Here is a 23628-nt window from a genome sequence, read left to right as displayed (position 1 = left end):
TGAGCAATTAGAGCAGAACAACACTCAGGACGTCCACTATCCGCAGTATCAAGTATGGTTCTGATATTCCAACATGCAGGTGTCAATTTGAACCCACCTTTGGAGGCGGGTGTATGCCTTTGTCTCTTGGTCTTTGTTTGGCCACATCAGAAGATGCCCATTGGCTCTGGTTATCCAACCGGGTGTGGAGATGAGCTTTGTTTAGGCCACCTTTTCTAGGCCCCTCTCTGTGTGGAGCAAGCAGTGCTGTCCTTAGAAAAGGCTCCTTGGTCATTCAGGATGCTATCCCATGAAACTGTCATCTCTCAGGTCAGTCTTGAATGACCCATATCCTGACCCGCCTGCATGCAGGGTTGGGGATGCGGCTTCCAGCTACTTCCTATCACCTGCCGTTTTGACCCTCAGCTGTTGCTACAGGGCTTTGCAATGTGGGTGAACCCTTTGAGCCTCCACAATGGATTTTTTAGGTGAGGCACAGTGTGTGTGGAACTGGCCCCACCCTTTACTCCTAAGGCTGAGCGAGCTTGGACAGTGACAGTGAGTACCTCAGGACACAGGTTTGGTTAGAGTATCCTTCTCGTAGATGGATGGCCTTACAGGGCTAAGCAAGCTCCATCTGCCCGGGTTTGGGGTTAGAGTTGTCCTTCTCCTAGGATGGTTGCCAGAGGGCTAGCGAGCCCATCCTGCCCGTGGACACACTTTGCCTGACCCTTCAGCTGAGACCTGTTTGTCGTGGGAGACCCTAGCGGAGGCATAAACCACCTCCAGCATAGCTCTCAACCTCATGAGGGCACACAGGCTTCTCCCCCACGACAAGGGAGTGCCCGCAGAGACAAATATGCTCTAGAGAATACATGAAAACATGGGCATTAGGTGGTTTGGGGATGAGAGAAAACAGTTTTACCTTGCCTCCCTTTTCTTCCCATTTTGTCTCTTTGATAAACATAAGAAACTGATTTTGTTTAGCCCTTTGTCACTACTCTAACGACTCCAGAGAAAAAATGTCCAATGTGTTTAATTCTAATATTTTCTATTTAGCTACTTAAAACGTTTTTCCCCCTGCTTCCCAAGAAGCAGGTCCCCATTAGAGGCAGATAGGCATTGCTCCATGGCCTGCTGTGCAAACCAGCAGGACACTGAAGGCAGGCATTTTCGGTTTACAGGCTGCTTTAATTATGACAGGACGGGCCGGAGCGGGGGGGCCACTGCGCGCCGAGGCACCGCCCCGGGAAGGAGCGTCAGCGGCGGCGGCGGCGCGGGCGGTCGGTGCGGAGCGGTGCCCGCAGCCGCGCCATGCACTCCCTCACCCAGGAGATCCGCAGCTTTTCCAGAGCCAACCTGCGGAAGCAGCGCACCCGCGTGACGACGCTGACCGGCCGCAGGATCATCGAGACGTGGCGCGGCGCCTGTCTGCAGGTGGAGGAGGAGGCGGAGGCGGCGCCGGGCGGCGGATTCGTGCAGGACCTCAGCGCTGACCTCCAGGTCGGCGTGGTGAAGCCCTGGCTGCTGCTGGGTGAGTGGGGCTGGGGGCGGCGGGCCCGGAGCCGCCGGCCGGGCAGGGGCTCAGCGCATCAATCTGCGGCGTCTCTTCTCTCCGCAGGATCGCAGGATGTTGCTCACGACCTGGAGACGATGAGGAAGCATAAGGTAACTTTAAACGGACTTACAAGCACATCTGGCGTCATGTGTGCAGTGGGTGTCTCTTTTAAGTTAAAAATTCTAAAATACTCTCTACCAACTCTGAGAAAAACTATATTGCATTCGCATTTTCAAGAGGCTGCTCCATTTGCAGATGGATGGGTGTGTATGAGCTTCACGAGAAGTTGAAATGCTTTCACAGAATCTCAGAGTTTTGCAAGGGACCTCTGTAGATCATTCAGTCCAACCCTCCTGCCAAGGCAGGATCACCTAGAGCAGGTGACACAAGAGCGCATCCAGGTGGGTTTGGAGTGTCTCCAGAAAGGGACACTCACCGCCCTCCCTGGGCAGCTTGTTCTGCCACCCACAATATAAAGAAGTTCTTCGTTATGTTGAGGTGAAACTTCTTGTGTTTTAGTTTTTGGCCATTGCTCCTCGTCCTTGCTGGGCACCACTGAAAAGATCTTGCTTTGCTGCAAGAGTGATGATTGTTTAAAGCTGTTTAATGGAACAGATTCCTGCACTACCGTGTTTGCATTTCAGACACTAAGCAGCACCATCCCTCCTTGCCTTATGGAGATTGGTGAAAATAGAAAAACAAAGCTGCAGGTGAAGTCTGTCCCAAACTTTGGTCTTTTTACTCTTCTCTCTTCCAGTAATGGGGTGATAAGGCCTTCAGTCAGTAGTGCTCCTGCAGGACAGGGAGTGCACCAGGCTGGCTTCTGGTGCCTTCTAAATGTCACTTCACTGTAAATTAAAATAACCCACAACCTGGCTGTAGCCTGGACAAAGCAGAGATGGCAGGAGGCCAGAGGTGGTCTCACCTGCCAAGGGCAGGTATAATTTACTCTGAAACCCTTCTGCTCCAGTAAGTGGTTCTAGTAATTCACCAGAAGGAATGTTAAACTGATGGGTTAGGGCAGGCTTGAAATTTGCGGTATTGTTGTGTAGTCTGTGCTCTTGTTCCTATCGCTTTCTCTTTTATTTTCCATCTACATGCTGACAACTTCCTTTTCTGTTGAAAATCTGTATTTTAGTTTGTGTTTGCCTGAGCATTGATTTTTCACTTCCTCTCAGAAAACCCCTGAAATTCATCACAATATGTTTTAGCACACATTGAAATTTTGTTTGGAGAAAAGGATACCATTGACACATGTATGTAAAACTGAACATTGCAGCTGTGTAAGGTACAGTCTGTGTAAGCCTAAAGAATAATTAACCTTTGCTACTTCTCATTTTGCTTGCTGTCTTCAGAAAATGCCTTTTTCTTTTTCTTTTTTTTTTTTTGACTTAGGTCACTCACATTCTAAATGTGGCATACGGAGTCCAAAATGCATTCCTTGATGATTTCATATACAAGACTATTTCTATTCTGGACCTCCCAGAGACTGATATTACCACCTATTTCCCTGAATGTTTTGAGTTTATTGAGAAAGCCAAGATCCAGGTACAGTATATCAATAATTAATGTTAGTAGTTATCCTGTTTAGATTATTTATTACACTATTTAAGAACTAAAGAAGCTTCATGTGTCAAAACAAAATATGGTACCAAGTTTTGCCATTGCTTTTTTAAATTTTAAATAGAGAATCCAAGCAGTTTCTAAGCATTCCTAGAAACATGGCACTGCTGTTAATCTCCATTCCCTCCAGCAACGTTTTTCAGAATGACTGTCTTGAGTTTTAAAGAAATGCTTTTTTAATACGGTTGGACCAGTGGCTGACTTTAGATAAAGAAATCTTATCCGAAGCCCAAATCACTACCCCTGACAAAAGGAAAAGGAGAAGACTTATCCATGAGGGCTTTTACAGATCTATGTGGTTTTTCATCAGCTGTTCACCATCCTTGAACTTTTCATCATAGAGTCATAGAATGGTTTGGGTTGGAAGTGACCTTAAAGATCATGTAATTTCAACCTTTTGCCATAGGCAGTGACACCTCCCACTAGACCAGGTCTCAAAGAAGATGCTGCACATTGAGCTATGAATCTACATATGCACCAAGGATGTCAGAGAATGTGTTATTAGTCTTGGAGCCAACAAGTGATTTAACTGCTCCCAAAATCCTGAAAAAGATGTGATGTGGGACATAGAATCATAGAATTTCTGGGGTTGGAAAAGACCTTCAAGGTCATCAAGTCCAACCCTTGGTCTAATCCTGTCCGTTTACTAGATCATGGCACTCAGTGCCACGTCCAATCTCAGTTTAAAAACATCCAGAGAAGGTGAATCCACCACCTCTCTGGACAGGCCATTCCAATGCCTGATTACTCTCTCTGGAAAGAATTTTTCTCTGATATCCAACTTAAATTTCCCCTGGCAGAGCTTGAGCCCGTGCCCTCTTGTCCTATTGCTGACTGCCTGGGAAAAGAGACCAACCCCCACCTGGGGTTATAACTCCCCTTCAGGTAGTTATAGAGAGTGTGAAGTCACCTCTGAGCTTCCTCTTCTGCAGGCTAAACACCCCCAGCTCCCTCAGCCTCTCCCCACAGGACTTGTGCTCCAGTCACTTCACCAGCCTTATTGCTCTTCTCTGGACCCGCTCCAGCATCTCAATATCTTTCTTGAACTGAGGGGCCCAGAACTGAACACAATACTCAAGGTGTGGCCTCAGCAACGCTGAGTACAGGGGAAGGGTTACTGCCATCGTCCTTCTAGCCACGCTATTTTTGATACAGGACAGGATCCCATTGGCCTTCTTGGCCACCTGGGCACAATGTTGGCTCATGTTGAGCTTCCTGTCAATTAGTACCCCCAGGTCCCTTTCCGCCTGAATGCTCTCCAGCCACTCTGTCCCCAGCCTGTAGCGCTGCAGGGGGTTGTTGTGGCCAAAGTGCAGGACCCGGCACTTGGCCTTATTGAACTTCATCCCACTGGAATCAGCCCATCTCTCAAGTCTATCCAGATCCCTCTGCAGAGCCCTCCTGCCTTCCAGCAGGTCGACACTCCCTCCCAACTTGGTGTCATCAGCAAATTTGCTGATGATGGACTCAATCCCCACATCTAAATCATCAATAAAGATGTTAAACAGGACTGGACCCTACACTGACCCCTGGGGAACACCACTGGTGACCGGCCGCTAGCTGGATGCAGCTCCGTTCACCAGCACTCTGGGCCTGGCCCTCCAGCCAGCTCCTAATCCAGGAGAGGGTACACTTGTCCAGGCCATGGGCTACCAGCTTTTCCAGGAGTATATTATGGGAGACACTGTCAAAGGCTGAAGCGCCTCCTTGTGCGATTGGTTGGCAGAGATGTCTGTAACCAGGAGCATCCCTGACTGTTAATTTCAGGCTTATTGTGTAAATTACAACTACCATTGCTTTGGTATGAAAACTGTGACTTGACAACAAAACCTTATTGTATGTTATTCCACCATATCTAACAAATTAATTATTCATGTAGATTGGGATAAAAGGAGATAATCTTGTCTTTCCTTCTCTCATACATCATTTACGAGCTATGTGATACGCATTGTCACTTAATGACCTTTTCAAGGTATCTAGTTACAGTTTCCACTTCATTTCTAAATGAAAGTTTACATTCATAACTGCATAGTTTTTGCTCTCTGCCCCTGGTGTTTATGTCCTAGTTACTATTTTGTAAGCTAAGAAGTTTTCAGGAAAATTTTGCAGCAATAGTAACAGTTTTCTAATGGGAGAGGTAAGTGAAAGAGCAGGTAATTGATGGAACAGTTGTTCTCCAGGATCAGTTCACAAAGCATGTGATAGTGGTATTTGGAAACAGATCAGTGAGTGGCTTGAATCACTTTATGTGCTTTGTCAAAATAGTGTTAAAATAGCTTATGTGTTGTGAAGTGCTTTTCTGTTCAAGCAATCACAGAGATACTAATGTTTCATCTTCTAACAGGAGGGAGAGATGTTCACTGGTGAGAGAGTGTGATATATGAGAAATTGTTACTGGAATGTGGTTAACTCAATGAAAGAGTATGAGAGCACTTGAATTTGAGGATGCAAGTGAAGCCTGCACTGTTCCTTAAGTCACTGCCAGCTGGTACTTGTAACAGGATCAACTTCTCTAAAGCTGTAATGGCTCAAGTCTGTCAACAGCATGGTACAAATTCTGATACTGATCAGAGCTCACCTTTTCTTCTAAGCTCCAAACTGACAGGCAGGTTTTCCATAACATATTAGGTGACACATGTCAGGTCATACTGCTATGAATGAGGGATACTCTTTTATATTTCTGTTTAATATCTAATAATAAAACCTCTACAGTCTTGTTTTACCAAGGTGGAAATCTTTGTGTATTCATGAACATCTCTCCTTATTGCTCCTTCTGTCATCCCTAATGAAAAAGTCTTGGTTCCACTGCAAAGTAGAATAGACCCATAAGGAACTACATTAGTTTAAAGCCTTATGCTTCTTTTTAATTTTTTTCCTTGGTGAGACTTTTGCCCACTCTGCATAACCATTGCATAATCACTTTTTCTGTTGGTGGAAGGTGATTTTGTTTCCTTCTCTATAAAAAAATTTAAAAAACCCAGCTCGATCTTGAATCTTGAAAGATGTCCTTGCAAGACCACAGACCATTTCTCAGTAGGCAAAGGTTATGTTATCAGGGTCAGCACAAGGAATTGCTTGTAAATAGAGATGAATTTCCTATCTGCAATCTGCTTCTCACTTCATTCTGTATTCATAGCTAATACAAAACTAGTTAAGAATGACATGCTGAATTCATCTTTGTATGAATTGTAAACAATGGGGTTTAGCAAGGAAAGATAAATAATCTCAGTGTTAAATTTGGTTTAATGTTATTGCCCATGTTCGTTCATGTTCAGTGATTTTCAGGATCCATGGATATCCTCAATAATTTTTGACAATGTAAAACAGAACAGTTATTAAAAAACCCAAACCAAACTTACATGTGAAAGAGGAAAACAAAGCATGAACTGTACAAAGGGAAGAAAAAACCCCAAGGGTCACTCCCAATGTGTTTTATTTGCTCTTAGTGCCACTGCTAGATACTGATCTCGATTGTGGTACATTATGTCTGAAATAACTCCCATCAAATCAGTAAAAACTGCTCCACATTTACAGTAGATAAGCTTCAGCAATTGCTTCATTAGCAGTGGCATAGTTTTAATGTCATTATTGGGGATTTACAGGTCACTGCTGGCATGTCCTCAGGGAGTTGAAATGCATGTACAGATATGCTTCCTGCTCTGCCATAGTCTATGTGATGAGGAATCATGACTCTATGACTGTGAGAAAGGGAATGAAGAGGGCAATTTACAGCAGGCAGTGCACAGGGAATATGATTTCCATTGCAATAAGGAATGATATTGTGATTCATTGTGCTGGGATGCAGGAGCTTAGACTCAGTTTCTAGCTCTGCACTTGTTGTGCAAGTCATTCTTCTAGTCTCAGCTTGGCATTTCTCCAACATGAATAATAATACTCCATTTTCTACTTTGTCTTGTTACTTAAACTGGAAGGCTTTTAGAGTGGGAATAATTTTCTACTCTTGTGTGTTTATTAATATACCAGATAATTGCAGCTCCCAAATCTGTAACATAAGCCATCGAGTTCCTGAAAAGGAACCCTTATGCTTATAAGGTCTTTTTGGCCCTGGGTAAAATGCCCATTAAATAATCTGTGCCTCTAAGGGCAGGCAGAGCAGACTGTTAATGTCTAGAATAGATTGGCTTAGTCTCAAGTATCTGAGCAAATCATGTCGTGTTTCGGTATCTTCATTCAGAATACGGAGGTGCTGTGGGTTTGGTAGCTTGTTTTTGTGTCACAGTGGCATTTGGCAGACAGTTTGGAGCTTTTTCCAGGGCATAGTCTGATGTACAAACATGACTATGTTATGAAGCCTGGGCCTGGCAAATGTTGCCTAAGCCACAGTAGGTTGTCTAGTTGTCTTTATGTTAATTTGTGCTCATTACTTCTTAACAAAACTTGCAGTGTCTTTTTAAAGAGCCATTCATGTGTCTCAAAGGTTTTATGGGAAATGTTTAAGTAGGATAAAAACCATTAATTTCATACATAGTTCAGGATAAGTCTGAATTCAAACCTCAGGAGAAGCATTTGTGAATTTATAGGAGGCTCAGTAGTTTTGGATTTTGCACCTTAGCCCCCAGTAAGGGACCTTATTTCCTCCAGCTGTACCAGCCTCTGCAGTTGTACCAGCAGTGTGATGGGGAGGGAGATCTGTTGCAAATCACACAGTATCTTTTCTGATATCTTTGTTCCTATGCATGATCCTGCTTGCCCAGAATCTTCCCTGAAGAACTCCAGAGAACACAAGAAGCACGTGACTGGAACTACAAGATGTTCTAGACTCTGCCCCTGTGCCCAGTTGTTTTTTACCTTGCTGTGTTCATAACCTTTAACAAGATACAGTCAAGTTCCTTTCCATATTGCAAGTAAAATCCATTTTAAAATTGGCATCCCATTAGATCAGATATCCGAGTACCCCAGCTATCTGTGATTTGGTTTTTACAAGAAGGGGCTGCTGTAAGGACTCAGGGAAAAGGACAGAGGAATATTTTTTTGGTTTTACAGTATAAATTAAATTTGAAGTATTTGGTAATTATAAAGTAGCTTTGGTTAGAAAAATACTTAATTTTGGGCTTATATATCTGTGTTTGAACTTACTTGTATGTATAAATACTTGCTTTGAGCTCAGCAAGGAGTTTGCATTAAGTCTTAATTTTTTCTTATAGTTGTTGTTACCTGCCCAATGAATATGCCAACCTATGTTTCAATTCTTTTTTGAAGGATGGTGTGGTACTGGTCCACTGTAATGCAGGAGTCTCCCGTGCAGCAGCTGTAGTCATTGGTTTTCTAATGAATTCAGAAAGACTGAGCTTTGCCAGAGCCTTTTCCCTGGTGAAAAATGCAAGGCCTGCAGCTTGTCCAAATCCTGGCTTCATGGAGCAGCTTCACAAATACCAAGAACAGATTGTAAAAGCAAATGGAAGCATAAATGATCATGACTGATCAAAAGGGAGAAGGGAAACAATCTGTTTTGACTATACAGGAACAGATGTTGGGTGTCCTTTAATCTGTCATTTTGCAATCCCCTTTTCACATGTGCATTTTTGAGTTATTACATATTTTTTCTTACCTTTCTCTGACCCTGTTTCTTTCAGCATGTCATCTGTAGGCCAAATGATATTCCACTGACTTCAGAGAAGTTTTGCCCAAGAAGAAGCTAGTCCTAGAGTGCTGATAAAAAGATAAAGTTCAATTTTCCTCGAAATATTAGAAAACAAGAGAATGATGGCTTTTTAAATTGAAATATCAGAAAATGCAGGCAATAAAGCAAATAACTGAGATAAGTTGCCCTGTTTACTTTCCAAACATATGCATTCTAGTAATTTGTAAAATCTAGATAATAAAATATTCATATAATGAAGTACCTTGATACTGGATTTTAAATTTATATTGCAGCCAAAGAGGATTTTATTGAGTTTTGTGGGCTAACAAGCCATTAAATTTTTTTAAATTAAAACAGATGGTCTTGTGAGGATGCTTAGATGTGTAGGATGCTTTCATGTCTCTCTACTGTTTCTAATCAAGTAGTGATTTGAAGTGCACTAACAGGATGTTTCCAAAGTGGCTGAACCAGCAGAGGGGTTTTTTGTAAATCATTTTGGTGGAGATATGAAAAATGTGAATAAGGACTTATCTGCTCACTGCTACCGCCTTTTCTTCACATTCAGTCCTCATTTGCTGTCCCCTCACTCCATTCCACATTGTGTGTAAAGAATGGACGTTATAGAATAGGTAACTTTAGCTCTCCTGAGAGATCTTAGGCTGAAATTTCTATCTTAAGATGGCATGTTTAAAAAAAAAAAGAAATCTGTGAAAGTTTTTAATAGTATTTTTGTGGGCTTCACGACAATTCTTAATGGTTTGATATATTATTATGAAGTAAAATAAAAAGAATACTGTGTTTCGATAAATTGTGTGCTAAAGTGATTTGAAAGGTTTCGTTTCAAGACCGGTGTTCTTGGTCCCACTAGTTTGAACTGTTGCATGTCATTGTACTTGAAACACACTGTGTCTTGTTCTCAATATTATATTAATTGCTCATGCTCAAGAGCATGTTGTGATAGGACAAGACAGAATGGATCTAAACTGCTAGAGAGGTTTATATATTAGGAAGGAATTCATCACTGTGAGGGTGGTGTTGCCTTAAAAGTCTGTAAAAAAGACTCCAAGCCAATTTGTAGTAGGAGATAAGATAAAGGGTAGTTCCTTGAATGAGCACGCTGGCTCATCCAGGAATTCATAGACGCGCGTTTGCAAGCTTTGATTTCCATAGCTTTTATAATATAATCCATCCAATCACCACTTTACACATGTCCAGTTCTACCTCTGTCCCCTCCCACTCGCAACCCCCTGTGGAACTGGGGTTGGGGGTGATGAGATCCCCTTCTTCATCCGCCTCCTCTTCTTCAGCGTTCAAAGGGCTTTTGGACACTTTCCAGTGTTCCGGGTCACTCTGCGCTGTGCTTCTGTTTTCTGCTGATACTCTCCAATCTTCTACCTTGAAAAAGAGACTGAACAGCTAGAGAATCTTGCTGCCTGTTCAGGGGCAGGAGTAGAGATAGAAGAACCTTATGCTTAAGTTGCTAAATATTAACCCACTAAAATCTACTTTGCTACATCTACTTGTGTTCCTAAAATCTACAAAATATGAAAATTAAAAAATCAAAATTCCTTCCTGCATCAGTGGTGAGGCGCTGCAAGAAGTTGCCCAGAGAAGCTGTGCATGTCTCATCCCTGGAAGTGTTCAAGGCCAGCTTGGATGGGGCTTGGAGCAACTTGGGATAGTGAGAGGTGTCCCTGCCCGTGGCAGGTGCGCGGAATATAATCTTCAAGGTCCCTTCCAACCCATTCCATGATTCTGTGCGAAATGCTAATACGTGGTTTAGGCAACCCCCGTGCATCTGATGGCGGTGCCTCGGTCACCGCTCCCGTGGTCAGCGCGGCACCCGCAGGTGGCTGTGGCGGCCCGGGCGGTGCCCGCAGCCCCTTCTCTAGGCCTCAGGATGGCCGCTCTGAGTTCGCAGCGCGTGGAAGCAACGCAGGCCAAGCTCCCGTGGCGTTAACTGCGATCCTATCAACGCTTTTCATGACCTGGCCCTCCGCGGTCGGGAGGGCGTTGCCGCGGAGCCGTGCAGGGAGAGTCCCCCCCGGGCAGTGTCCGGGCCGCTGCCGCTTCGGCGCCGCGAGTGAGCGGCCCCCGCTCCGCCCCGCCCCGCCCCGCCCCGCCCCGCCCCGCTCCGCTCCGCCCCGCCCCGCCCCGCCCCGCCCCGCCCCGCCCCGCTCCGCTCCTCCCCACCCCGCCCCGCTCCTCCCCGTCCCGCCCCGCTCCTCCCCGCCCCGCCCCGCCCCGCTCCTCCCCGCCCCGCCCCGCCCCGCCCCGCTCCTCCCCGCTCCTCCCCGCCCCGCCCCGCCCCGCTCCTCCCCGCCCCGTCCCGCCCCGCCCCTCTCCTCCCCGCCCCGCTCCTCCTCCCGCCCCGCCCCGCTCCTCCCCGCCCCGCTCCTCCCCACGGTGGCGGGGGCCGGGTCGGAAGTGACGGCGGGAGGAAGCTCCGTTCCGTTTGAAAGCGCCCGGCGGAGCCGCCGCCTGTTTCCCGCCCCGGCTCGCGATGGCCGCCTTCGCCATGGAGCCGCCGCCCGCAGGTGAGCCGGGCCCTGGGCGCCGCCTCAGAGACTGCCCCGCGGGTCCTGTGTCACGGCGAGGGGAGCCGGGGCCGGGGCTGAGCCCCTGCGCCAGGCCGGGAGGGGTCTGAATGCCGCTGGGCTGGAGTGGGCGCTGGGAGACGGCGCCGGGACGGGGCGGTTCCCGGTGGGGCGAAGCGGAACAGGCTTGAGGGTAAACCGAGCGGCCTCCGCTCGTAAGTTGGGGAAAATTCAAGGTTGGGATAAACTTGGCTTGCTTGTAAAATGAATTATCAGAACCGTCCTTGATATCATTTAGCATGTAAATATCTCAAAGGCAGGTGTCAGGAGGATGGTGCCTGGCTCTTTTCAGTGGTACTGAGAACAGCAGGAGGGGCAATGGGCAATAACTAAACCACAAGAAGTTCCACCTTAGCATGAACAAGAACCTCTTTCGCTTTGAGGGTGGCAGAGCACTTGAACAGGCTGTCCCGGGAGGTCGTGGAGTCTCCCTCTCTGGAGACATTCCCAACCCACCTGGACGTGTTCCTGTGTCAGCTGCTCCAGGTGACCCTGCCTTGGCAGGGGGATGCGACGAGATGATATCCAGAGGTCCCTTCCAACCCTAACGATTCTGTGATTTTAAGCACTTACTGTATTTTGCATTACATGTCTTCAATGAAACTACAGTCTTGTCTTTTCCATGTTTTTACATTTCGTTTTCAGGAGCTGAGCCAATGACTCTTGGCTCCCCAACGTCTCCCAAACAAGGAGCTAGTGCTCAGTTTCTCCCTGGGTTTTTGATGGGTGACTTACCTGCACCAGTGACGCCGCAGCCACGTGCCTTGTGCGGCCCTTCAGTTGGCGTCATGGAAACCAGGTCTCCACTACTTGGAGGTCAGAATTTTAGCTGAAAAACTGTCCTGAAAGTAAAAAATTGCCGTGTCTTGTTCTGCTTGACTGTTGCAGACTGGAATCCTTACAGCTTTATAACTTGCTATAAACAAATTCCACTAGTTGAACAAGCAGTGAACTCAAGTGTATTCAATGGAGTTTGGCTAAAATTTTCAAACTAGTCTTAAGTTTAATAGATGTTTTAAAAATGGCAGTTTTAGTACCAGGAAATACTTGTTTTATAGGGAAGGTAATATAAACCTCTCCTAAACCAGAATCAATTTATACAGCTTTTTACAAGTCATTTGCACATATGGCCATTAGTGTTTTTCTTTGTTTATAACAGATGTCTGGTGGCAAACTAAATGCAACACGTGCAAACTGCTGATTTCTTTGGAGTGAATTCTAACAAGTCACTTAGGGATTGTCAGACTTGTGATAACTGGGAGGAGAGAAGCTAAAAAAAGTACTTCTTAATTATTATCTAGTGGTTGTAGTAACAGTCTTGATGTCTGCTGTAATTGCCCTAAAGTAGTGACTTTCCCTGGCTGTAAAGCTCATTTCTTTTCAGTGACCTAATTGATTAGACTAGGAAAGGTCCTTCCCCGTGGTTTTAAGATAGTATTATTATATGTCTGTTTTCTTTTCTGAGAAGTATGAGTGAGTAGTTAACACATCATGGGTGATCTTGCCTTTTGTACTAAATCAATTGGCATAATTTAATATGGCATTAATGCGATAGTCATCTTGAAGGAGAAATTGAATTTTCAAGTACTGTAGAATTATTTTAGATATTCTCTTCTTTGAATGTCAGGCAGGATTGGATTCAGTGATCCTTCTGGGTCCCTTCCAACTTAGTGTTCTGTGATTGGTGGTCTGTTGGTCTCCTACTTCTTGCTCTTGTCTGCCTTTCCTGTCCTCATCAAGTACAAACTTCTTCAGTAAATATTTATGAAATTGAAAATAATCATGTGAATTTCACCTAATTGTTTTTAAAAGGATTCATTACAGTCTCAAACCGTCAATTTTAGGAAAGGAAGAACCAGTAAGGTACTAACACAGGGTTACCAAAATAAGTTATTAAATACATCACTAAAACTGAAAAACCTTGATGGGAGAGTGCTTTATATAATATAATATACAGTTATTGCATGTAACAGTAGCAGTTCAGAGTGGAGTCTTGAAGCTCAGAATTTTAGGATTGAAAACTACTTTGGAAAAGCTTAGTTTCCAAATGTTTAGCAAATGAAAACTGTTAATGTTTTTTTTTTTTTTTGCTTGGGCTAAACCCTCACTTTTGTTTAGAGACCTCAGGTTCTTTCAATCAGTTTAATTCTCTGTTACATTGGAAGTCCCAAAGTTTACAAAATGAGAGAGCAGCTGGCTTAGCCTCATCCTCTCTAAAGCAAGCTAGTCCCAGCTATCAAGAGGTTACATTTTTTTTTAATATGAAATTAGCTGGGAAGCCAAGGAATTTGGATAGTGAGAATGTGACATCCATGTGCAACAGGTCTGTGTGCATTTTGGTATGGTTCTTTAGCATGTAGAATGTCTCAAGTCTTAAAAATCTTGCTTCTGCATCTCTACTGCAGGCAAGTTAGTGTCTGAAACAATTAAAATACACTGTTAACCTGCCTTAAAATAGGGGCATGTAGCTATTGTATGCTCATTGTAGGTAGATGTATGCTCAGAACTTCAGAAAAAGAACAAGTGCATATTAACAGTGAATATAATGGCTTAATAAGAGGTCTAGAAGTTTTAAATGTTACTTCTGTAAGGATACAGTATGACATACATGTGATACTGTTAAGTAGACCATTCAAACCTGAACAGATGGTCTTGCAAACCCCTAATGAAATATTTAACATTTTTTTTCATGGTTGAATTTACTAATGAAGTTTCAAAAACAAGTAGCAGTGCAGTAAAATGACAATTTTTCTCATGTTCTTCCTTCGTTCCTCTGAATTCCAGGAGGATCTCCCCCACAACCAGTAGTCCCTACGCATAAAGATAAAGGCGGTGCTCCACCAGTTAGGAGCATTTATGATGAGTTATCTAGTCCTGGGCTTGGATCAACACCTCTAACCTCAGGAAGACCAGTAAGTGTCTTTGGCACTGGCCTGTTCCTAGCAGAAGATCTGAGGCACTTTGCTGCCTCAGTGAGTTCTTGAGCCTGGTTGTATAAACAGCTCTAGCAAAATGATTGGTGAGCCTTCAGATCGTGCTGTTGCTTAGGCTGGGTGTTTGGTGTGCTTGCTCCTGTGTAAACTAAATGAGAGCTGCTGTCATGAGTGAACTCCTGTCATTACAGTAGAGAGTGAGAAACACAAATCATGCCTCAGTTATGCCTTGTACCTACAAGTTCAGACTTGTTGCAGATTTTCACTTTTCTTGTCAATTTATGGAGCTGCTGATTGCCATAAAGGCCCTTTCACTACCTAAAAGGAGGTCTTAGACAGGTGGGAGTCAGTCTCTTCTTCCAGGTAGAACAAGTGACAGGACAAGAGGAAATGGCCTCAAGTTGCACCAGAAGATGTTTAGATTGGATAGTGGAAATACTTCTTCACAGAAAGGGCTGTGGAATTGGAAGAGACTGCCCAGGGAGGTATTGGAATCAGCATCCCAGAAAGTGTTAAAAAAATATGTCGATGTGGTATTTGTGAGTGGGGTTTAGTGGTGAAGACAACAGTGCTGGGTTAATGGTTGGACTCAATGATCTTGGAGGTCTTTTCCAACCTAAAAATTCTGTTTTTCTATGATTGTCTCTTAGTGGGTAATAGAGCCACTTCCTGAAATAGAAGGATTTTTTTTTCTGAGTAAAGTATCCAATGAAAATTTGTGTAGGAAGGTGGGGTTAATTTTGAAAGAGGAACAGTAAAATTTCTACAAGGTAATTTTTATAATAAGCACCACAACTTATGTCATCAGAGTAGTCAAGCATTATTAGGTTCTTTTTCATTGAACATGATCCTTCTGATGCGAGGCAACTGCTTTTCACTGAATGAACAGTCTTTCTATTGAATATTCCCTTCTGTAAAGTTTATTCTGAAAGCTGAGGTTCTCTGTGAAAGACAGAATCTAATAGTGTCTTAAAAGAGTGGATTTTAAGTTAAAAAAAAGTATTGAGCAGCTGTCAGAACTCATGTTGCTATGTGTACAGGCAGTCCAGCTTCTTTGGTCTTGTATCTAAGAAATGCCATGATTCAGGTTAAAAATACACTAAAATTGTTTTGGTTGTTGAAATCCCATGTTAAGAAGAAAATAAGTACTAACAACTAAAATTTGAAGTATTCTTTCCTGCAGTGCAGTTAAAAGTTGAGCAGGAATGTAAGTCTAGTAAGGTGGAATACAAATGGAGGTTGTGATCCCATGACTTTGGAACCCTGTAGGAATGGAAAATTAAATGCTGATATCTTAGGATACTGACATCCTTCCCATCAGGGTACACATGAATGTGTGAATTACTCTACTGCAGTAATAACTGAGATGCCTATTTTGAAAAGGTTGAATTATAAGGTTTCTGAGTACTGATACTTAAAGCTACCTTGTTTCACAAAGCATATGTCAAGTACATTGCCAAATACTTTTTCATTAGTAACTCATAATAATCTTGTATTAAACATACATGTAAATATGTGTTCTTACTTTTAAAATTTGGAATTAACTTAAGGCAACTGTTAATATTTTTGCCTGATGCTTAAATTACCTGAAAATGATCTCTCTTGATCTGAGCAATGTACCCCTAAGAATGATTTGTTACTTTATGTATTTTAATGCAGGCCAACCTTTCTTTAACACAGAGCCCATCAGTTGGAGTTCTGCCATCAACTCCTGGAACAGGTAGATGTCCTGTTAAAAGACATAATCAACTTTCTTATTGCTTTCCTTAAGTCATCACTGTTCAAGCTACATCAACTCCTTACTAGTTTGCAAAGGAGTTGTGTCTTTATTAACTTTCCAGAAGATATATGGGTATGAGTAGAAAATAATTATCCATTCTGAGACTGACTGAATTTCAATCAACATTACTTACTCATTATTCAAAACGTGTTGTTGAACTGAGCACGGAGGTGGTTGTGCTTGAGTGAAGTGGCTGAGATTGGTGAGTTGCCTTCCATCTTCATATGGTTTCCAATCTTGTGTATAAACCCATGGCTTCTTGCTAAGCATAATTCTGCTGACCTGTTCCTATTTGGCATCTGTAAGCTGCTCATGTTTAGAGGTCAGGGAGAAAGCAAGGTTGTTAGTCATGAAACTTAGTAGCATGTTTGTGGATGTGAAATTTGGATTGACTTACTCTTTGTGAGTAAATCTCCATCAAACCCCTCCATGTGCAAAAATGATTGATACTGAATTTATGGTTTTACTATAGACCTTTAAGCTTATCTGTTTTGCAAAAGAAATCTCTTCAACAGTGCCATTTTAATTTAACAGCTGCAAGCGTGTTCAGTCCTGCAAGTATTGGGCAGCCTAGGAAAATTACTCTGTCTCCTGCTCAGCTAGATCCTTTTTATACTCAAGGTGATTCCCTTACATCAGAAGATCAACTTGATGACACATGGGTAACTGTATTTGGGTAAGTTGATTTCCAAACTATTAAAAAAACCTGGGTGAAGTCTTTACAACCCATGAAGGGAAATACTTGGGCATTGCTGTTGTCTGGCATTCATAGGTGTGCAGGAAATACGACTGTGGTTAAAGCAAGCAAACATATATTTTGGTGAGTCACCTTAACTTAAGCTAGATGTTTTTTTTAAATCAGAAAGGCACCATTGTGCCATGGAGGTGTGTGGTGAAGTAGAAGTGCTTAGAAGGTAGTATTCCTCAAGTGACTGCTTCTAAATGGCTTCACACTGCTCTTTTCTGGGTTTCTATAAACCCTTCATAAGTTTGTATTTTGGCAACTGAATTCTTAAACTACTATTTGACTATTTTTTTCTGTCTTTCAGATTTCCTCAAGCATCAGCTTCCTATATTCTTCTACAGTTTGCTCAGTATGGAAACATATTAAAGCATGTGGTATGTTTTAGTTTGACACTTATTTCTGAAAACATTGGGACTCATGTTTCAAAAGCTGCTTCTTACAGTTTTCACCTAATCTCATACAGATGTCCAACACAGGAAACTGGATGCACATTCGATATCAGTCCAAGCTTCAAGCCCGGAAAGCCTTAAGCAAAGATGGAAGAATTTTTGGTGAATCCATCATGATTGGTGTCAAGCCCTGTATAGATAAAGTAAGTTAAGGGCTGCTTTTAGTTCGATGTAAGGCACTCTTTTTTTGGTCTTCGTGTTTATTTTCCATGACCTCTTTAATTTTTTTAACTTCTGAAATTGCAGAGCATGTATTGCTATATAGGTATAGAATGTTACATGAGTTTTTTAGTAAGTGTTTGTCAGCATTTCCTGCTGATTGTGGGCAATCTCTGCTCCTTGGAAGTTAGAATGCACAGAATTAATCTGTTGAAGATAATTAAATGAAACCATAATGTAAGAGACAATTGAGATAAGTTTCCCAATGGGAATTTATGGCATTGAGAGGCTGCAATAGATCAGTGATGGCAGATTAAGACTGTTGCTCCTCCTAATTGTCCTCCTTTTTTAATGTGACTATTTATGTGTTTCTGGCTTTTGAGTTTATCTTAGTACATTGGACTGAAACTTTGACTCCTCAGCTAGCTGTTAGTTCCTGTCATGTGTTCTCTGGGTTATTGTGAAACTCATGGTACCCATCAAGTCAGTTGATGCCTCTTCCATTTTCCATGCATTCCTTTCTAGACATAAGCTTACAAAATGGAGCCTTCTGACTCCTTTTCTAGCATTTGCTAAAGGGACTGAATGAAGCTCCTTGGCAAGCTGAGTCTGAGCAAAAAGCTGCAAGTTGGTAAATCTTGGAGAATCTTTAGAAGTATTTAGAAAGGGGATGTTATGCTACGGGTTCAACTGAGCCTGAAATAAGTTACTACATTAAATTTGTTACAAATAGTACAGTATATTTTCTCTACACTGTTTCAAACTTGGTTGATGTTTAGTACAGACAGAACAGATTCCAAGCTTCCACTACTTTGCAATGGCATAATCCAATATGTAAGTGATTGCAGTGAGGACAATGCTTGGTGGTGGTCTGTACCTGTGTGGTCTTTACTGACAGGCCATTTACCTTTAGGATGTGAATAGATTTTATAGATTTTAGATAGCAGGAAATTGGAGATAATAAAGGTTGTAATACTGCATTTTAGTATTTGTTTACATTATATTAACCCTCTTTTTAAGAGTGTGATGGAAAACTTTGAAAGAAGCTCTGCAACCTCAATGTCTTCGGTTTTTACTCCACCTACAAAATCTGCTGGCACACCAGTACAACCTTCAAATAATACTACAAGGATTTCTACAATGAGACCTCTTGCAACAGCATATAAAGCTTCCACTAGTGACTATCAGGTATTTTAAGGGAAACGAGCATCTTTTTGTGCAATCTCTCCTTGGTTGTATGAGGCTGTACAGACATTAACTTCTTTGTGACCTTAGCTTTTTTCTTTTGCTGTAATTTCTTTAAAGATGTGGTTCAGTCTGTTTGGTCTGTAAAATAATAATAAAAATACTAAATTAATTTCAATTATTTCAAACATATTTTGTCAAAATGTGGTAGTACTCAGGAAAAGAAGAAAAAACAGGTTAGTGTAAAAAGGATTAGCTGTATGTTGACTGATTCTCTTTATTTTCGTTTTTCTTCCTGCCTTGTAGGTGGTTTCTGACAGACAGACTCCTAGGAAAGATGAAAGTATTGTATCCAAAGCAATGGAATACGTGTTTGGCTGGTAATACACAAGAGGAAGTAACACATCAGCTGGTCAGGCTTTGAACTGTGCTACTGGCATCTGTGGTTAGTTGTATAACTACTGGTGGTGGTATTTTATCTCACATAGCACCTGTTACGCCTTCAGTTAATTCAGCAGACATGTAGCTTGCACTTTAAATGATGGCAATGTACATGTGGTTTTACAAACTAAGTGTAAATAAAAGTGCTTTATTCCCATTTGTGCTCTGATTGCATGATTGTAAAAGAAATGTCAGTGCTGACTTCTCTGTAATTGTTTTCTGTGAGTTACTTCCCAGCAAGTTGGAAATGCTTAAAATGGCAGCTACATTTACTAATGCCTTTAATTTTTTGGTTTTTTTTTTTCCCCCTCTGTGAAGATGATGGGCTACTTGTAGGAAGAACACAATGCACTGCTGGCTCCCAGGGTTAGGACTGGTTCTTAATATGTGGGATTTTAATATTTTCTACTAGGATTCATTGCTGTTGTATAATTATCTCTGGCATACTGTTCTAAATGTCATAGCAGCCTTTTAACTTTCTTTATTAATAAAGATCAAGTTAAGTTTTTTCCTTAGATTGTTTGTTAAACAAGTATGAGTTTTCTTAGGAAAAACTATCTGCAATAGGCTTAACTGTTAAGCATGATGCTGCCTGATGTTTTTGAAGTGTTTTCAGCAGAGGAGGTGCTGCTGATTTTTACCAAAGTAGTACCAACTGGGGTTCAAATTAGCTAATGGTAAAATGTTGTCTCTGCAGGTGTTTTATGGCAGTGTGTGCTTAACAGGTAACAAACCGAAGCATTCTAAGCTATAAACTGTTCAGTCGAAATAACTAAATAGAAAAATGCAATGTATCAGTGACCAGAGCTGCTTTCATTTCGATACTTTTCTAAGAAATTTTCTTTTTAAGGTATTGGCTGAATGATTTTTATTAATTCAGCTTCCACCCTAGAAGTTTTGGAGGTGAACATCTCAAGTAATCATCTGTATCATTTAGGCCCATAGTCTCGTTTATCTGGGAAGATGAATAATACTTGGGGAACTATTATTTTGTTTTTGACTTTGTGGCTATGTTAGTGTGGTTAACATCAGCCTTTGAGTTTGGCTCAGTGGTGTGTTGGTCAGGTGAATATCTGGTCATACCCATTTCCATGCTTTGCTTCATACTGCTGTGTGGTCTCAAAGTTCTTCGGCTGCACGCCTCTGATAAAATTAGATTGCAAGATTAGTCCAGCAGCATGCCTTATGTCCCTCAGGTGCATCCAATTTACAGCATTAAGCTAGAGACAGTCCTGACTAAAACCTCCAAAGCACTTAGTGAGAAGTCAGGTTTCTCTGCATCAGGGATCTTTGTACTTCACTGAATGCTTTAGAAGTAATCAACATGTAGGTGGATTCAGGCATTTTTGAGACGCATTTTACTGATTTGCTGGCTTATGATTTTAGAATATTTTTTGCTACTTTGCCATTTGCGTTTGATCAAAGGGAGCTGCTCAGACTTAACTGAATGTGTGTTCTCAAAATACATCCATTTTTCTTGGTAAAAATTATTTGCCATGTGTATGACTTGAGGGTCAAAAAAAGGTGGCTAAATTCTTGTTTTGTAGTTGCTTTGCAGAATACATTTCTGGTGTGCTGCAGAGTTGTGATGAGTACTGGATTTGGTGCAGTGAAGTGATAAGATTGAACTTGGATCAAGTAAGTCTGAAGCTAAATTCATAAGGAAAGAGTTGTTATTAGTTTGGCTGATCTATTTTACCAATAAGTAACAGATTTAAAACCGTACTGAGCTGTTTGCTTTCTCAGTTGTTTACTTTAGTCTCTTTCTCCTAGCTTTAGGAATGACTGTAGTAACCAGTCATTGCATGTTCCTGTAGTGAATGTTGTTTACTTTATTCTGGAGGTGGTAAATAGACAATAAGAAAGCTCAGGACATGTAAATCTGTGTACTTCTGGACAGGATCATTAAGAAATTATCATATGGCTTCTGCTGGTGAAGACTGCTGGTAGGACTTAATTTTTGTTCTGTTGTGTTGAGTGCTAGTTAAGCCCTGGTGTCAGTGATTTGGGCTTACCAGGTCTGAGAACATGACAGTCCCACACTGCAGAGACCACTGTGCAGCTGTCTTGCAACATGTTCTTGATAATATCATTGTTATATAAGTGAAAGTGCAGAAGCTATTGAAGTACATCTGTAAAAAAAATCACTGAAACACTTGGAAGGGTCTTCAAGTCAGCCTTGTCAAGGCTAGCTGCTGTTGCTAGGTAGCTTTGCATTGAAAAATCCAATTCTCCCCCTTTGTTAATGATGTACTGCTGCTTTGCAACAAGGAAGGATTCTCTTCTGCCTGTAGCTACATGTGATTTACTTTAAAACCAAAGTTATGAATTCCTGCTAGTGATGAGAATATACTCATGAATTGGAATTCTGATTTATTTGTATGGGTTTTCTTGTAAGACTACACATGACATTTTTTTGTAGGATTATGGCTTAATTTAAAATAAAACTTGGGAATACCCATTTTCTGTTGTCTGCCTGGATCACAAGCATGTTACTCAGGGATCTAATTCTCTTAGTATATACATCTGCACAGGTTTTACATTCTAGAAGGTTTTGTTGTATTGTTTCAATGGTAATTACCCTACAGTTCAAACTTTTTTTGATGAAGACTTTTATAATTTGGAGATGGTGTTTGTTTTTCCTTCTTTTTCCCTTGAGCCCTCCTTAGTTTAGCTTTCTAGTAACTTTCAAAGCAAGTGATGTTTATTCGGGTAATTCATTTACACTAACAAAAATAATAATAGTCCATCATGTCTGCTTCTCATTTCACATTGTAGGAATCTGTCTCCGCCGTGTGGCAGTTCTTTAGAACTTTAATGAGAGGTTTAGCTGATAGTGAATGGAATATGGGAGCTTAATTGTACTTCAGTTTAGAAGTGCATAAACAGTACTGTAAGAAAATGGTCATGCTCAAATGTCCTTTGAAGTGTTTTTGTCATAAAAGGAGAAAGCATAAAGATGAATTTACTGAGTAGCTTAATTTGTGAGTAATTCAGACTTTTAAATACTGCTTCAATGAAATAGTTCATAATTTAAAATCTTACCAATATTCACTCATCTCCATTTTGAGATGGATAAATTGTCCAAATGATATTTTAGTGGAACATACTACAATATCCATTTTTTTGTACCAACAAAATTTCCTTATTTCTGACAGTCTGTCAAAACACAACCCTTGCATCAGTTTTCTTTAATTTGGTGGTAGGTGACTAGACCACAGATGAGCCTGCAAAAATGTACTGCTTAACAATGTTCAGGCACAGTAAGCTGCTCAGCTCATGTGTGAGTGAAACCAAAATAAGGTGGCTCACAAATGACTTGGAACTGGGAGCTGTTGTACTGAATTTTGGACTGCAGGTAAGAAGGATCTGGAATAAGCATTCTAGATCTCTATTAAAAACATCAGTCCTTGGGCAACTTCACAGCTTTCTGGTACTATCTGTTTGTACTGGTTTGGACAAGAGTATCTCAAGTGCTGACTGTCGAACTTCTGTTAGCATTTATAAATCAGTGTTCAGAAGGTGAAGTTACCTTTAAAAATGAATGTACAATTAATAACTTTGTGAAAAGGTTTCTGCTTTTATTAAGGAGTGCTTTGGTGCAGGTGTGTGGCTGTGTAATGTGTATGAACTGTGCTTCTATCAACAAAGTCATATTTTCCACTTTTCTGCAAGTATAACACACCCTGAAATCAGGAGCATGTCTGAGAAGCCGTAAATTGTGGTGTCCTCTGTCATCAGATGTCTTGATTCTTCAAGTTTGTCAGTTTTGTACGTGAGCTTTCAACTTAAATAAAAGAGTTTATTGCTGATGTAAGCAGATGACCCCAAAATTCTGGTCTCTGTGGATGAATTGTGGGTTTTGTTCATTATGGTTCTTTGCATGAAGCTGAAGACTCTCTTCTAATTAGAAACAACATGAAAGTGAGGAATTGCTCTTAACAGTCACTGTTTTATTGTTCTCAATTGTTTATTGCCTCAGATTTTGATATAGTTTACTGCAAAAATCCATTTATGAGCATGTCATTTGTTGTTGGCATTAACTGGTTTTCAGTGTGAAAAAATTGCAACTTTTCAATGATATTCTTTTCCTCTCTGTTCTGTATGTTACCCACTTAACTTTTGGGTACTAGTATGTTAACTGGTACTTGCTCTTTTGCCAAAACTCTTGTTTCCTCCTGGCAACTAAATGTATAGTTGGCTCAAAAGTATTATAGTTACCAAGTTGTCTATAATGACAAAGCACTGTAAAATGATTTATTTAAGTTGTTTAGATCTTTTAATGTATTAGTAACATACCTTGTTAATTCAACTAGAGTCACTTTCCAGCCTCCAGCTCAAAAATGCTCAGCAGTCCAGACTGCAACAGAAGTCAGCGCTTGCTTCCATAACATCATAAAACTATCATGAAACTTCATTTAAAAAAATGGTCTTTGCAGCAAAGTAACTGACCTCTCTTGCCCAACATGCTTTCTCAACTGATGAATGCATTGGCTTACTGGGCTATCTCACAAAGTGCTTTTAGCTCTTCTTTTCAAGTTTGCAAATTTGATTTCTTTCCTGTGTAGGATTGCACT

At 41.6% G+C, this 23628-nt stretch overlaps 2 protein-coding genes across 3 annotated transcripts; both read left to right on the top strand.

The window, feature by feature from the left end:
* Window positions 1-1211: 1211 nt before the first annotated feature.
* DUSP19 (dual specificity phosphatase 19) lies at window positions 1212-9564 on the top strand. Its single transcript, XM_071562737.1, has 4 exons — window positions 1212-1513; window positions 1601-1647; window positions 2933-3085; window positions 8381-9564. The coding sequence occupies exons 1-4, from the start codon at window positions 1294-1296 to the stop codon at window positions 8600-8602; spliced, it is 642 nt and encodes a 213-aa protein (XP_071418838.1). The 5' UTR covers window positions 1212-1293; the 3' UTR covers window positions 8603-9564.
* Window positions 9565-11181: 1617 nt separating this feature from the next.
* Window positions 11182-21512, top strand: NUP35 (nucleoporin 35). Of its 2 annotated transcripts, none has more exons than XM_071562628.1 (9): window positions 11182-11299; window positions 12005-12175; window positions 14144-14271; window positions 15973-16012; window positions 16607-16748; window positions 17122-17191; window positions 17281-17409; window positions 18446-18613; window positions 18917-21512. In XM_071562628.1, exons 1-9 carry the CDS (start codon window positions 11266-11268, stop codon window positions 18992-18994), a joined length of 960 nt encoding a protein of 319 aa, XP_071418729.1. In that variant the 5' UTR covers window positions 11182-11265; the 3' UTR covers window positions 18995-21512. The 2 variants fall into 2 exon arrangements, with proteins under 2 accessions (XP_071418729.1, XP_071418728.1); XM_071562627.1 differs by having other exon boundaries at window positions 15952-16012.
* Window positions 21513-23628: the final 2116 nt, after the last annotated feature.

The sequence above is a fragment of the Pithys albifrons genome, chromosome 8, assembly GCF_047495875.1.
Source record: "Pithys albifrons albifrons isolate INPA30051 chromosome 8, PitAlb_v1, whole genome shotgun sequence".
NCBI classification, from domain to species: Eukaryota; Metazoa; Chordata; class Aves; order Passeriformes; family Thamnophilidae; genus Pithys; species Pithys albifrons.
Note: the sequence above shows the minus strand (reverse complement) of the source record. Positions and strands in the feature narration are given on the sequence as shown.

Excerpts from the sequence above, each read along its gene's own strand:
- DUSP19 (XM_071562737.1), top strand. The coding sequence starts at position 1,294 with ATGCACTCCCTCACCCAGGAGATCCGCAGCTTTTCCAGAGCCAACCTG. Across the intron at positions 1,514-1,600 it reads GAAGCCCTGGCTGCTGCTGG|GATCGCAGGATGTTGCTCAC; the intron begins GTGAGTGGGGCT and ends TTCTCTCCGCAG. Across the intron at positions 3,086-8,380 it reads TTGAGAAAGCCAAGATCCAG|GATGGTGTGGTACTGGTCCA; the intron begins GTACAGTATATC and ends TCTTTTTTGAAG.
- NUP35 (XM_071562627.1), top strand. The coding sequence starts at position 11,266 with ATGGCCGCCTTCGCCATGGAGCCGCCGCCCGCAG. Across the intron at positions 12,176-14,143 it reads CAGGTCTCCACTACTTGGAG|GAGGATCTCCCCCACAACCA; the intron begins GTCAGAATTTTA and ends TCTGAATTCCAG. Across the intron at positions 17,192-17,280 it reads GAAACATATTAAAGCATGTG|ATGTCCAACACAGGAAACTG; the intron begins GTATGTTTTAGT and ends AATCTCATACAG.